Raw genomic sequence first — 16123 nt, 5'->3', positions numbered from 1 at the left:
AAATAATTTTTTTTAAATATATCAAAAGAGCAAAAAAGGAAAAAAAACGAATGGACCGCAGAAATAACCCAATCCTATTATAATTAGCTAACAAATGGGACCCTTTTTTTCTTGAAAAACAAAAAATGAAAACCTGAATTTTACTGAAAATACCTAGGTACTCCAAGTTAAAAAGAGTGTATTCCTCAGTAATTTTGCACATGTCACTTCACAAATCACAAATATCTACATCTTTACGAATATATCTTTAACCTGGGGTTGCGTTGTTGATTATAGCAGGAATAGTTTTGTGTTCTTGTTGATCTACCCTTTTGCAATCATCAATAGAGGTATACCACTAATACTAAATTTTGAATAATATATATATATATATTTTTTTCTGATTTTAGATGTCCATCCTATTGATTTTTTCTTGTCCATATTCTTAGATTATCCTTATATCTCCCAACCTTTTTAAGAGCCATTGCTTCTCTTGTTTCACTTGGCTTAGTAGTTAGTAGTAGTAGTAGTCTTTTCTTGATCTGAGTGGTTTTTGGTTTGCTTTTCCTAAATTAAGCCACTTGGGGTTGCCTTGTAATTTGTAAAGATTGAATCTTTATAGAATTTTTCATCTGGGGTTCGCTTTTTTGTAAAGATTGAATCTTTATAGGATTTTTCACCTGGGGTTGGCTTATATGTTGTGAAGATTGAATCTTTATAGGTTTTATCACCTGGGGTTACCTTATTTTATGTTAAGATTGAATCTTTATAGGATTTCTTTACCTGGGGTTGCCTTATATTTTGTGAAGAGTTATTTTTAGAATGTTAGATTAGTGAACTATATCTGGGTTTGGCTGTGAAGATTGAACCTAACTATTATTATTAACAGTAGATTACTTAGGTGTATTGTGGTTTGCCGATGGCTCGGTTGATTCTGCCTTGCAAGGGTTCGAGTTTGTCGAAGACGTGTCTCTTGGGTTTGATCTCCAATGCTCCTGTGATTATTCAACTCCCTTTTGTTCATTCTATAAGCAAATAATTGAAAAAACTGAAAGTGGTGTTAAATTTTGTGAGAGTCGAGTAGTGGTATAGGTCTTCTGATAAACTATGTGGTTTTGCACCAACTGGACAAGTGATATTTTCCAGCTATATCGATGTTGCTGTTACCTAATTAAGTATTTAGAGTGGCACAATCTTAATCAATCCCTATCTTTGGCACTGGGAAAGGCTTATCCTTCTAGATTCTGGCTTTATATAGTACTTATAATTGGTTTTAGTCTTTCTCCCACACTTCTATTTTAATTCGTTTGAGTTTCAGATTTTCCTTAGGTGTCTTATTCTTTGTCTTGCTTCTTTCATGTGCTAATGGTGTCTCTTGAAGTATATATAGTTAGTGTAAGCTGCTTTTAATGACCTGATTTCACCTAAGAATTGCTTTCCCTTCTTTCTATGTAGTTTCAGGCAAGTTGCCGTGTTACTTCAGTTGGGCGCTCGAGGGATATCTGCAGATATAAACAATACCTCACTTCGGAGGTTTGTGAATATTTCTTGGCTGGCTTCTGCAATAAGCATTGCTTATGTGCTTTTGTTTTTTAATGCATTGTCTTTCTTTGTCTAGTGCATGTTTTTCTCTTTTCTTATATTCAGTTATTCTGCTTTTTGAACTAGGTTACACATTGGCGGAGGTGTCAAATCCCGCGTTATCCATTGGTTGTAAGCAATTATGTCCAGATTATAACTTACTTGCTTATTTTGCCAATAAAGCTTTTCTATGCTGACATTTGTTTTGTATGTTTCCCAGCAACCTAGAAGAATTGACCGGAGATTAGTCTGTTCAGTTGCAACTGAACCTCTGCCAAAAGAAGTTGAAGAATCCAAGATGGAAGCACCAAAGGAAATCTTTCTAAAGGATTACAAACAACCTGATTACTATTTTGACACGGTATATCCCTTCATTCTTCTTCTATCTAGGTGAAGGTTTGGATTTTCTCCAAGTTTTGTGAGTCTAAATCAAATTACTATTTTAGCTGGATCTGAAATTCACACTGGATGAGGAAAGTACTATTGTTGCCTCCAAGATTGCTGTCAACCCCAGAGTTGAAGGTACATCTTTTACCCCTTCAGTTTTTCTTATTTTTATCTGTAATTTGTTTCTCAAAAAAAGAAGAAGAAAGGAATCATCTGCAACACACTTTTTTCTTTCACATTTCGCTGGGCTGATATACTTGAATTAAATGCTACATACTTGTTGTCTGATTGAAGTTTCTCAAACTTTTGGATAGGTGTATTTATTCCAAAACTCACAATGTGTTGCTAATTTATCTTAAACAGGTCAGTCTTCCCCACTTGTCCTTGATGGGCGAGATCTGAAGTTGCAATCAGTAAAGATCAATGGCAATCCGCTGAAGGTACCTATATCAGAGTCTTGCTCCTAGAATGTTTGAAGATGTCTATTGATTTTTACATAGACATATGTCACATGATGTTACTTTTACTCATACATGATGCACTTAATATGTTTCAGGAGGAAGATTTCCACGTGGACTCGCGCTACCTGACACTGAAATCCCCTCCAAGTAGCAAATTCACCTTGGAGATTGTGACAGAGATATATCCTCAGAAGAACACATCCTTAGAGGTGAAATAGGAGGGCAGGGTTTTTGTCTTATGTGTAATTTTTTCTTGCACTTCAAATTCTAGTAACACTGTGGTTGCATATCTATATTTACTTCAGGGGCTTTACAAGTCATCAGGGAATTTTTGTACCCAATGTGAGGCTGAGGGTTTCCGTAAAATTACATTCTATCAGGTGTGCCTTCTTTTTCTTTTTTGGCCTCTAGGATGTTATCATTTTTTCTTGAAATGCTTGCTAATGGCTATCATTTTTTACATTAGGATCGCCCTGACATTATGGCAAAATACACTTGTCGCATAGAGGCAGACAAATCCTTGTACCCTGTATTGTTGTCAAATGGAAACCTTATAGAGCAAGGCGATCTTGAGGTACATTTGGATTTCCTGTACTATTTTTTGAAAGTTTTGTTGTAACTCTTATGCAACTCATCAAATTATTATTCTCATTTTGTTTTTTGCAGGGGGGAAAGCATTTTACTGTTTGGGAGGATCCTTTCAAGAAGCCCAGTTATCTTTTTGCATTGGTTGCTGGTCAGTTGGAGAGCAGAGATGACACATTTACAACCTGTTCAGGCCGTAAGGTCTCCCTTAGAATCTGGACCCCTGCACAAGATCTGCCCAAGACGGAACATGCCATGTATTCTCTCAAGGCAGCTATGAAGTGGGATGAAGATGTGAGATTTTAGTTTCTTTGATAAACATCAAGTTAATTATCTTTGTTGTCTTATGGCCTTATGGCAATTTCTTTGTTAAATTTTTCAAACAGGTTTTCGGGCGGGAGTATGACCTGGATCTTTTTAACATTGTTGCTGTTCCTGATTTTAACATGTTAGTTCTCTGTTTTCTTCACTTTGTCATTTTTTATTCTCTGACATTTATCTTTTCCTCTCTTTGTTTCTCCACTCCTAATTTTTTCTATGGATACTAACTGCTTTTTCATTTCATTTCCAGGGGAGCGATGGAAAACAAGAGCTTGAATGTATGATATTTGAGATGTTACTGCATTGTATTGTTCTATTTATGACTTTTTCTCAACTATCATCTAATTATTTGACTTTGTTTTCAACAGATATTCAATTCCAGGCTTGTCCTGGCATCCCCAGAAACTGCAACAGATGCTGATTATGCGGCAATATTGGGTGTGATTGGTCATGAGGTGTGTGATATGTTTTCATAAGCTATTGAAATTCATGAACTTTATCTTGTATACTGATTCTTGAATGCTGAATTGCTGAGTAAATCACCATTTCTTGTACTTGTTGCAGTACTTCCACAATTGGACAGGCAACAGGTTTGTCTATAACCCAGTCTTCCCTTCTCACAGAAAATAAAAATCTGGTTAATAGTAGTTAGATATTACATTATATTTCTATTTGTATTTTCAGGAGTTATAAGCCTTTTCTTTAAAAATTACTGTAGCTCTCTATTGTTGCTGCTTCTGATGAGAAATAAAGTTCAATTCATATGTTAAGTTCAAAAAACACTTGAAGACGTAAAGTTAAATTTTTTACTTGGATGCAAGGCGGTGTACTTGTTTTGCATACTTTGGGAGTATTCTCGTTGTTTAAAACTACTGTTAACTATTGAGCTCAATGCAGAGTTACATGTCGTGACTGGTTCCAGCTCAGTCTAAAGGAAGGACTTACTGTTTTCCGTGATCAGGTTGGATGTATTCCTGTAGATGATGGGTACACAAACAATTTTTCGGTAGCCTTAGCTTATAAGGTTCTTGAATGATTCATGCAGGAGTTTTCGTCTGATTTGGGAAGCCGTCCTGTGAAAAGAATTGCTGATGTTTCAAAGCTTCGAATGTATCAGTTCCCGCAGGTTCGAAGAGTTCTTTCAAGTTCTTGTCATTATAATATTCCTGCTTCTTATATTTACATGTATTGCCAAATCAATAGGCTACACAATGAGCGACTGAATTGTGGATGACTAGTTAAGTTTGCTATCTGTTATCCTGATTTTGTAGGATGCTGGTCCAATGGCTCATCCCGTTCGGCCTCATTCTTATATAAAGGTATCGATAATCTCTTTGAATACAGATGATCCTTGTTTAGCAAGTGCTGGCCCCACCTTCTTTAAGCCGCCTGCTTGGAAATTTTTCTCATTCTTCTTTTTCTCTCTTTTTATGTTGACAGATGGATAACTTCTACACAGGTAAGTTTCAGTTAATTGTCTACATTGAAGAGGAGTTTAATTTCTTTCGAGCCCATTTTTGATGATTATTTTTATTGCTGCTTGTTACTGATGTTTGTTTGTGACGGCTGGTCTGGCTTTGAACATTCATGAACATGCAGTCACGGTAAGATCCTTATAATTCTGTTTTATCATTGTTCAAACTTTATGTCCTGGTATCTCTAGTCTCCCAAGGTATTTATTAACTATTGCTCCTTTGTTCCATTTTCTCTTTTGCAGGTATATGAGAAGGTAATGCCCCTTCCTCTCTTGCCCCTCCTCCTGTGGCATTTTGTGCCTCTCTTTTTTTCTCCCTTTTCTGTCCCACCACATCCATGACCTTATGTGTGCTTCCAACCCTTTCATGCGTATGCCTGTGTAAGGGAATGTTTTGATTCACCATGGGTTTAATCACTATTTCCATTATCAGGGGGCTGAAGTAGTCAGGATGTACAAAACCTTGTTAGGGAGCCAAGGATTCAGAAAAGTAAGCAAAAGATAATGTCTTGCCTATTTTTGTAGTACAGACAATTGATTACCGCACTTGAGAGTCTCGAGAATCTGATATACCCCCTTTCCCCAACAGGGCACAGATTTATATTTCAAGAGGCATGATGGTCAAGCAGTAACATGTGAAGACTTTTTTGCTGCCATGCGAGATGCCAACAATGCAGATTTTGCTAATTTCTTGTTATGGTAGCTGACTCTTCCTTCCTGCCAGTCGAACTAGATTTCGCGGTTCCCCTCAAAATTAAGCTTTTAAATGAAACATAATTGTAGGTACTCACAAGCTGGGACACCTGTAGTGAAGGTTACAACAAATTATAATGCTGAAGGGCGCACTTTCTCCCTCAAGTTTAGGTAAAAAAACATAACATGGATTTTTGTTTAGATGTGCTAACCTTTATGGTTTAGGCTGACATATTTCATCTGATGTTTTCCCAGTCAAGAGGTGCCTCCAACCCCCGGCCAGCCTGCAAAAGAACCTATGTTTATTCCTGTTGTTGTAGGTCTTCTAGATTCAAGTGGCAAGGACATGCCTCTATCCTCCATTCATCATGATGGGAAATTGGAGAGTTTTGCGAGCAGTGGTCAAAATGTATACAGTACAGTTCTCCGCGTAACGAAGGTTAGCCTTGAACTTTGATGTAATACTGTAGTCCATTCCACTTGATTAAACTCTATATATGCAGAGTAGAATGATAACTTTGATCAAATAGATATGCTTATCCGACATTTTGTTCCTCCTATTACGTAATAAGGATGTAATAAAGGACTTTTTGCTTGTACTGGTGCAGAAGGAGGAGGAATTTGTGTTCAATGACGTATCTGAGAGACCAACGCCATCTATATTACGAGGCTTCAGTGCTCCCATCAGGCTTGAGTCTGATCTCACTGATAGTGATCTACTTTTCCTCCTTGCTCATGATTCTGATGAGTTTAACCGGTGTGTATTTTCTAAGAGTCTCTCGTCCAGTATCTTTTAGCTGATCACAAATTTGAATAATCCACGACTAATATGATCTCTCTCTTAGGTGGGAGGCGGGACAAGTGTTGGCAAGGAAGCTGATGCTCAGCCTGGTTGCTGATTTCCAACAGAATAAGGCTTTGGTTCTTAACCCACAGTTTTTGCAGGGGATCAAAAGCATACTCACTGACTCAAGCTTGGATAAGGTGCTCGCCTACCTCTTTTCTTGTAGATGTTTGTCGTTTCATGTTGGAAGAAAAATGTTTCGCTAATTACTGTTGTATCCTTTCAGGAATTCATTGCAAAGGCAATAACTTTGCCAGGTATAGGAGAAATCATGGACATGATGACAGTTGCTGATCCAGATGCCGTTCATGCAGTCCGGACTTTCATCAGGAAGCAACTGGCTTCTGAATTGAAACAAGAATTCCTTATCACTGTAATAACCTCTCAAACTCTAAAAATGTTACTTTTCTTAATACTGATTCTCAATTCACGAGAAAACATTCTTAATGGAAATAATAACATAACCTTGAAACATACTTTGCAGGCTGAGAACAACAGGAGCTCTGGTGCATATGAGTTTGATCATAACAATATGGCACGGCGTGCTCTTAAAAATATTGCTCTTGGTCTGTTTTTCTTCTTCTCTCTCTAGATAGAGTGTGTTTCAGAATTTGACAAATTACAACTCCTCTGACCTATTTTGTCCACAGCTTATCTTGGATTGCTTGAAGACCCAGAAATCACAGAACTTCTCTTGAATGAATACAAAAACGCCACGAACATGACAGATCAGTTTGCAGCTTTAGTGGCTATCGATCAGCAACCTGCAATTCGTGAAGAAATTTTGGCTGACTTCTATAACAAGTGGCAGCATGATTACTTGGTACATCTCTATGCCTCTCTAATACCTGCAGTATATGCTTGTTGTCATCTTTTGACCGTAATTCTTGTCTATCGGACCTGTTCTTTCCTTCTAATTGTTGATTTACCTGCACAACAAGCATACAAAAATCTTTATCCCACTCTATTTTTCTTTAGGTTGTGAACAAGTGGCTTGCACTTCAAGCTATGTCAGACATGCCTGGTAATGTTGAGAATGTCAAGAAACTTCTAAACCATACAGCCTTTGACCTGCGTAATCCGAACAAGGTATGTACTTTCCAGTTGGATGTCTTTCTATCTATGTTCCTGCAGGATCCTCCAAAAGGGATGCATTTTTGGAGGTATCCGACATGGATACAGCAACATATAGCTTTCTAGTTTATGTCAATTACAAGACATGATGTTTTATTTCGGACAAATGCAGGTTTATTCGTTGATCGGAGGATTTTGTGGTTCACCTGTCAACTTCCATAGCAAGGATGGCTCCGGCTACAAGTTCTTGGGAGAACTAGTGGTGCAGCTTGACAAGATAAATCCACAGGTCTCTTAAATTACTATTTCTATTGTTTTTAGTACACAATTCACCAATGAATCACGAGACACTATTGTTCATACATATTCATTTTTCTAATTTATTCAAAAGTAATTCACGAGTTCACATGCACCTCTCTTTCTCAACACTCTCGTATCTTGAAATAAACAAAATGCTTGAACACAACTACTGACATTTTCGATTTTCTGTACACTCATGATCCATCTTGGTCAATCCGATCTAGAAATAAAGGACGGTTTTCCAGTAGTATGAGAGTGTCTTAATTCTTTTTTATAATGGATGGCAGGTGGCTTCACGAATGGTTTCAGCGTTCTCTAGGTGGAAACGTTATGATGAAACACGACAAAGTCTCGCTAAGGTTAGTAGCCTGCTTCTTCAGACGTTATTCATCCATGTCTTAAATTTCCGGCCAACTTCTATTCCAGTGGAGGGAACTAACGAAATATGTTGTGTTAAAACAGGAACAATTGGAGATGATCTTGTCTGCTGACGGACTCTCGGAGAATGTCTTCGAAATTGCATCCAAGAGCTTGGCAGCTTGATTTTAATTTTTCAAACACTTCTATTTCTTCTCAAGACTATAATCATGTAATGGTTTCAGTAAAAATTTAAAAGTAGTTCACAAACTTGGTTTAAAATTCAGCTCTTATGAATGAATCCTTGATGTTTTATTTAATATTTAGGAAAAATTACCTAAATGCATCACTTATTTTACTATATTCTCTAAAATTTTCTTTGAAAAAATCATAAAAAATTCTATTCTCTCTCCATGATGTATCGGTTGGATATATTATTTTACGTGATATATCGATTGAATACATTCTAGCATTGAATAAATTGGGTATTCATTCAGATAATTTTTAAAAGAATAGAAATAGAATATAATAGAAAAGAATCACTATGTAAATTTAGGCAAAATTTACAAAAGAATAAAACAAGTATTTTGCCAATATAGGAACAAAATAATAAAGAAAAGTGAAGGAACAATTGCGCACATTAATGACTCCCTAATTTCTTAAGCAGCAAAAAAAGACACTAATTAATTTTAACTTTTTCTAAAAAATTGAACTAATTTAGGTGAAAAAGAGAATTTGTTTAGTTTTGGATTTTTGCTAAATATGTAATTGCTTTTTGGACCATCAAAGGAGGTGGCATAGTAGATGAGACTGCTCTTTCTAATCAAAGGTTTCAACTTCGAGCATGCTCCCCCTCTCAATTGAGCCAATCGTCAATCTAACGTCTTTGGTAGATTTGCTTAAAATATTTGGGCCTATTTCAATTCTATTATATAACTAGACCCAAGCTACGACAGATTCTTTCTATTCTTAAATTCATTTGAAGAAAAATTACATAAATACACATCTTATTTTATCAGAATCTCTAAAATTTTCTACCATTTAAAAAATTTCAAAAATTCCCTCTCGGATACATCACCCCCCTCTTGCTGATACATCCCTATCTCTATCTCGGATATATCCCTCCCCTCTCTAATACATCCCTCCCCTATATATCCGAATGTCCTATTCCCTCTCTAATACATCTCTATCACCTCTCTAATGCTTCCCTCCCCTATGTATCCGGATGTCTGCTGATGTATCCAGAAGTCTAGTGATGTATTCAAAATTCATAAATTTTACGTGATTTTTATAATTTGAAAAATAGTAGAAAAATAAAGTAATTAACTTTTAATACAATGAGATTTATGTAAATTAAAAAAAAAAAAGGAAGAGGGGGAGGGGGAGGGGGAGGGTGGGCTAAGGCTCAAGTAACAGTACAAAAGCAGACCAAAGGAGTGACATTGGGCCTGAAAGCTCAATTTTTCTATTTGTTCGTACTTGAGATTGTATTGGTTTTACTAATATTTTCAATATTTTTAAAGATTAAGTTCCATAACTTTAATTCTCAGCATAATTATACTATTAAATATCTAATCAAATTCAATTTTTCAAAACTATAGAGAATTTTATGTCATTTTAAAACATAAAAGATCTTAAATTTTATACACGCTCACAATTATATTGACAACGTGATTTTTTTGTGGACATACACAAAATAATTAAAAAATGAAAGTAAACATGTGGATGTATTTGAGGTATGCATAACTAGAAAAAGAGCTTAGTTTTATATATTTCTTTGGCATAAAAATTAAATACCATAAAGGTAGTAATTTACAAGACTTGAATTTATGCAAGCCCACCAGATCCCCCATAGAATACAGAATATTGAAACTTTCCACGTCTAGCATGTGGTACGTCAATAACCTTGTATAGATTAACATTATCGACATGTCTAGTTGTTCTATCTACATCAATAATTTCACCTTTAACATTTAAAAGTTGAATTCCCCTACAATAAACATCATAAAACTCTGTCTTTAATGGGAAAATAGCTTGAGCTTATTGGAGGTTCAGATACACTTGGAGGACTATATACCACTCTACCCCATTCAACATTCGTAACAAAGCTAGCCAAGTCAGTGAAGATCCATTGAGGCCAAAAACCAATTGGTATGTGATTTTTTTTAAGAAGCCACCAATTTCCATTCACTAGATCCTTCAAAAATATTATAAAAATTAATATATTTTTTTAATTTCAAATCCTAATTCTTGAGTGCTATTGAAATAAACTGAAAGAAGTTACCCTGCTGATGAACATTGTGTCTTCCCATGAAATTTTAAATCCACGATGTGTTACTTGGTCGTATATCTTATCAAGATGTATTTGAGTGTTCACTAAAACAAAACCAGGACATAATGTATTGAAACACTGTTTATTACCGGCCTACAAAACATACATAAAAATATCATATATAAGTTAAATATGAAAATTGACATAAACAAACGACAAAAATAATTACTAGTTCCACAAAATTGACATATAAATCGTTGAAATAAATTATAAGAAAACTTACTTTTGGTATCCCCATAGAGTGTTGGGTCCACCTAGAATTCGAAATAGAGATTTTATGATGATTGAGTTAGTTTTTTTTTTGTTAGAAAGCTGGAATCGTAGGATAATCCGCAGCCGCTACAATCTCTGTCTTTCGGGTGAGCACTCTGTGGTGAGCACTGGATAACTCTCACTGTGTAATAGCCTGCAAATCATACAGTGAATGTAAACCGCACTAGGCAAGCCCTATGCGACAAGGTCGACTCAGAAGGCATTGAGGGGATTGATCCCGAGTCATCCGTATGGATGACCATCCTCTAAACCAATTGAGCCATATAATAGCTACCATTCCAGCTCCCGCAAAGTTGTTATATGGATTATTTTCAGTTCGAACTATTGCAACCTATATGTAGTAAATGATTTTTTGTCAACTCATTAAAAATCGTTAAATCTTGTTTTTTTTTTAATTTATTTTTTGGGTAAACAATAAAGACCATGTAAAAGTGGAAAAAAACCCAAAAATAAAATAAAATTGAACTTGAAAATGAGAAAATGAATTTTCATATTCATGTACCTTATATCCTTGTGAAGATATGTATATTTCTTTTGGCTCACTATTGTTGTTATTCTGTATAGAGGCAAAAAATTATATATGCAATATGAATTCTTTTTATGTAAGTGAATTGTTCTAGCCAAAACATTAATTAAATTGGTGTTACATTATCTTACCACAACCAATTGAGCATTATATGTAATATCTTCCGGAGGTGACATATTTTTTTGTCTGATAAGATCATTTTTTGTAATTCTTTTTATTGGAACAGTTCTTGGAGACAACCTTTATCTTTTAACTTCATCATTGACGACGAATTAGTTGACGACTTATCGACATTTTGCTTTGTTTTTGCTAAAGTAGGTTTCATTTGTACAATTAAAAACTTAAATAAGTATTGCAATTCACAATATTGTATACGCATTTCAAAGGCACGACATAAAATATACATTCAAAAGACATACCTCGGGATGAAAATTATGATTTTTTAGTAAAGGATGATCGAATGCAGTTGTTTATAAAAATCCACACAATCATAGATATCTACATATATAGTCTGTGAACCAAACACTAATCATAAATCAAAATCACTCAACAAAATTATATGCACAAGGATTTTCAAAGATATACCTTAATTGTTTTAAGATGGATTTGTTCAAAAGTTTGAATTGTTTCTCCATCTCTAAATCTTCTAGTTTAGACAACTTTATTTCTCCTTGAACCCCATTATAATTCAGAAGAAAATATAGCGGCAGTGCCAATAGAAATCCTCCAAAAATTCTTTGATGTATCAATATTACCTAAATTTAATAAAACTTATTTATAAGTATGAATGTGTTGATATACACAAGACTAATGTTTAAGCAGCCAAATTAATTAACATGAAATGAGAGCACTAAATAGAGGACTAAGCTGATTCATTAGATGTAAGAAAGTTGAAGTACATGAGCACATCTCATCTTTGCTAATGTTATGAAGATGTTATTATATAGAGAGGTGATGAATTTAATGTAATTTTTTAATTATGATAATCCACAAAAGATTTTTGTTAATAAATGTTGATTGCTCATTTCCAAGTAAAATTCAAAAAACAATTTGACTATAGATCAGATTATCATTAATATTAGGTGATAGTATGACTAAAAGTGAAATAAAAGCAGTATAATAAAAAAAAGAGTTAAAAGTTTAAAACGAATGAAATTAAGAATCGAATTAGTATAAATGAAATTCAAATTGTCAAATTAAACTGAAATTTAATGTGTTAAAATTCTCAAGATTCAATATTTGATATCAAATTATCAAAATTTAATGTACCAATTATTAAATTACTTAAATTGAACTTTGAAATACCAATCAAATATCAAAGGATGCAGGCTAGGGGGAATTGACATGTCGACTGCCTATTTAAAGTTTGAATAAGTCATAATTGTTAGTAAAGAAATAAGGAAAGAAAGTGACATCTAGTAATTGCAGAATGATACAAGAAATTTCCTCCTTGACAAGAAAGTTCAATTATTATCTTAAGTTTACCAAAATAATATATGAATTGTGATAGAATAATTACAATGCCTTCATTTTTAATTAAAGATTTCAAATTCAATTTTTAAATATAAAAAAAAAAATCAAAATAAATTCTACAATCACAATTCAAATATAATTAAATTTCATTCCAGATATCAAACACCAATTTTCGAGATAAAAAAAAGGTACACCAAAATGACGGCAAACTGCAAATAGTGGGCATCCTAGGAAACAAAATATCTAGGATCCTAAACAGTTACAGTATATTTTTGTGAATTTAAATTTTTTGGAAAATTACGAAATAAAGAGATAATTTACATTTAGTTCTTAATTTATTTTTATAATTAATTAGTAATTATTTTTTATTATATTTTTTAAAATATTATATTTATTATATTTAAAAGTTGATATAATAGAATTATTGTTATATTTATAGTTTCTTAAAAATTGTGCAAAATTAATAGTGAATAAGTAAAAATAAACGGAAGAATTATTTGTTACTTTTTTTGAAGTTCTTATTTTTGAGTCGCAGTCTATACACTAACTTTCCAATCTACCATATAGATAGAATAGAAAGCAAAAAAAAAATTTTTTGTTCGCAAATCAATTATTTTATTGGGTATATATATATTTTATCAACATAAATATCTATTAACTTTGCTTTAAAATATTTTGATATAATAATGGAAACAAAAAGCTGTCTTTGAACAAGTAGCAGTTGTCTTTACTCTAAATTATTCCTTCTATTACAATTGATATGATAAAATTTGACCAACAAAATATTTAAATAGAAGAATTGATATTTATAATTTTAAATATCTTATAATATTTATGTTATTATAAAAAATTCTCTAAATATTGAAAAAATTAAAATATTTTTAAATATAAAAAATATCAATCCTTTTAAATAAATAAAAATATCACATAAATTAAACCGGATGAACTATAAGATTTAAAATTTCACTTTAAATGGTTTACTTAGTCTGCATGAATATAAAATGGGTAAAATCATAATCAGTTGCCTAAATTTAGGTCTACATACTCATCCTCCCCACCAACTTTTCTATAATATCTCCTGATTATTTAATTTCCTTCTTAATAATATAAATAAACTAGCTTCTGATACATGACTTATTAGAAGAGAAATTAATTAATTGTATATACATGAGAAAAAATAAAACAAAAATTTAAACTGACATAATCCTCTTCCTTTTTTTTTAAAAAAAACAATCATTCTAAAACATGTTGGCTCGATTAATATAAATTTATATTTAACTTGCCTATTAAAAAAATATTTATATATCATTAAAATTTGAATTAGAGATATTTCAATCATCGCTTCACGTTCTTTTTGACTTTGAAAAGAAGAGGACAAAAGGAAAAATAAAAACAAAAAATAATTTACTATTTTGGTGAATTATATACTTCATTTTCCTCGTGTAGTTGTGAATGAGATAGAAGTTTATAATATGATTAGCATGATATGGACTAAATTAAAAGATGACATATAATTATATTGTCTCTTTCTATATCATAGGACGAAATAATATAATATCCTTTTCTTTGAGTGAGAGCAAATTTTGGAAGTTATAGATACTTTTAAAATAATATTTAACTGATAATATTTAACTGTTATTTCTAGGTTTGGACAATAATTCATGATTTACACTTCTTCGTTCGATACTCATTTTGAAAATTTGGATTCACACCTATATGTATCAATTTATGGAGTAAAACGCTTTTCATTAAAATCAATTTCATATTCAATGTTTAAATTTGAAATTTCTGATTAAATGATTTGATATAACCTCATATATATTGCATATTTCCATGTTCCAACTAAAACTTAAATATAGTATAATTTTTTTAATTATTGTTATTATGTAATTTTTTAAAAAAATCAAAATACAGCTAGTATTACATCAGAAAACATTTATTTTCCAAACAAAAATAATAAAGTTTTTTTCTTCTTCTTTCAAGCACATCTATATTGATGACCCCTAGAAGCTTTTCCTGGAAAAAGTTGAAATGATCTTGAAAAGTAGCTATAAATCTTTAAAAGTTTATGTGTAAAATCATAGTGAAAAGATCTGATTGAAAAGGTGAAACTGTAGTTTTGATAAAGGTTCTTTATTATCCCCAAACGTCTTTTAACATTGTCATTATTATATCACAAAGAGGATCTTGTTTTTCTATTTTTCATTTTAAATAAAATATTTTAGGGTTAGGACTTCTAATAGCTTCTCAAAAAGATTCAACAAGTGAAGTAACAACGCATTTAATTCATATTAGAGAGACATATCCTGAACAGACTCTCTATTTCTTCATCTCAAGATAGTTGAGATAAAATTGATGTACATATTATCTTTTTCCAATTCTATCTGTGAAATTATATTTAATATATTTTTATTGTTATTGTATTAAAAAGACCTCCTTCCGTGTTTGCTTTGTATTGATTTTTTAGTGATTTTAAATATTATGGTCATATTTCTTTATTTTTTAATTTTGTAACAAGTGTCAACTTTAGCCTTTTAAAATGATAAAATCTTCATTGGGTTGCATAGTTGCCTTTTTGTGTTAACCTTAATTATTGAATTGTAAGTCAGTAAGACAACAAACAAAACCAGGGGTGTGATGAGAGGGATGAAATTCCTTCACATCACATTCAAGTGGTGAAAATATATTGTGAATTTAAATTAGTCGAATCAATAAATATCAAAAATTTATAAAAAGAAGTAAAAAAATATTAGTGGGCGCTTCACCATATTTTATTGTGAAATTTGAAAAAAAATAGTTTTACTTTTCGAAGTGAAATATAATATTTGCAAATCGGAGTCATATTTTGCCATATATATAAATTGAAGTTATTTTTAATTTTTTGTGAATAATTTAAAGTGAAAAAAAAGTGAAAATTCAACTTGAAATTGAATTCCAAACTTTTACGACCAAAGGGGTTTTCCGGAGTCCAACTCACAAAAAAATAAAACTTTAAAATCCTTAATCTCACATAAAAGTAAAAATTAGTGCTACAAAAGCAAATATAGAGGCAATTGTCCTATTTCCCCCCCTTTTTTGCTTCTTTTTAGGGGTATTGAGCCAATAAATAAAAGAAAAAAAGAAAAAAAGTTTTTCCTTAATGAATTTTTCAAGAGTTGCTATTTCAGTCTCCGCTGAATAATTTCCCAGAAAGTTCCACACTTTTTTTTTTTTGAAAACAATGCCCCTTTGATTCACTTTACTTTTCATCTTTATTAAAAATAAATAATTTAAAAATAATTATCACATAAAATCATACCTTCATATCACATATACAAATACAAGATAAATAATTTTCGTTAATGCATATAATAAAATATAAATAAACAAAGAGTATTTAGTAAAATAAATAATAATAGCAACTTTATTACTCCTTAAAAATCTTTTTCCAGAAAACGATGAGCCAAGCGTGCACGTTAATTCA

General features: G+C 32.2%; 1 protein-coding gene and 1 pseudogene across 5 annotated transcripts; one reads left to right on the top strand and one right to left on the bottom strand.

The window, feature by feature from the left end:
* The first annotated feature begins 152 nt into the window (after positions 1-152).
* Positions 153-8398, top strand: LOC129890068 (puromycin-sensitive aminopeptidase). 5 transcript variants are annotated; one of them, XM_055965585.1, is made up of 34 exons: positions 153-329; positions 872-976; positions 1435-1512; positions 1648-1692; positions 1781-1921; positions 2007-2082; positions 2311-2387; positions 2504-2617; positions 2714-2788; positions 2875-2982; positions 3075-3287; positions 3380-3441; positions 3565-3592; positions 3683-3769; positions 3879-3904; positions 4212-4275; positions 4360-4440; positions 4586-4633; positions 4755-4773; positions 4914-4918; positions 5032-5043; positions 5222-5278; positions 5378-5487; positions 5572-5652; positions 5737-5920; positions 6090-6238; positions 6327-6465; positions 6552-6698; positions 6810-6891; positions 6976-7148; positions 7304-7414; positions 7572-7688; positions 7987-8058; positions 8162-8398. In XM_055965585.1, exons 2-34 carry the CDS (start codon positions 899-901, stop codon positions 8240-8242), a joined length of 2940 nt encoding a protein of 979 aa, XP_055821560.1. In that variant the 5' UTR covers positions 153-329; positions 872-898; the 3' UTR covers positions 8243-8398. The 5 variants fall into 5 exon arrangements, with proteins under 5 accessions (XP_055821560.1, XP_055821561.1, XP_055821558.1 ...); XM_055965586.1 differs by having other exon boundaries at positions 869-976; positions 1648-1689; XM_055965583.1 differs by having other exon boundaries at positions 869-976.
* Positions 8399-9883: 1485 nt separating this feature from the next.
* Positions 9884-11512, bottom strand: LOC129890800 (uncharacterized; annotated as a pseudogene).
* Between the last annotated feature and the right edge of the window lie 4611 nt (positions 11513-16123).

Source organism: Solanum dulcamara, chromosome 5, assembly GCF_947179165.1.
Source record: "Solanum dulcamara chromosome 5, daSolDulc1.2, whole genome shotgun sequence".
In the NCBI taxonomy this organism is placed as follows: domain Eukaryota; kingdom Viridiplantae; phylum Streptophyta; class Magnoliopsida; order Solanales; family Solanaceae; genus Solanum; species Solanum dulcamara.
This window is presented reverse-complemented; position numbering and strand designations above follow the sequence as displayed.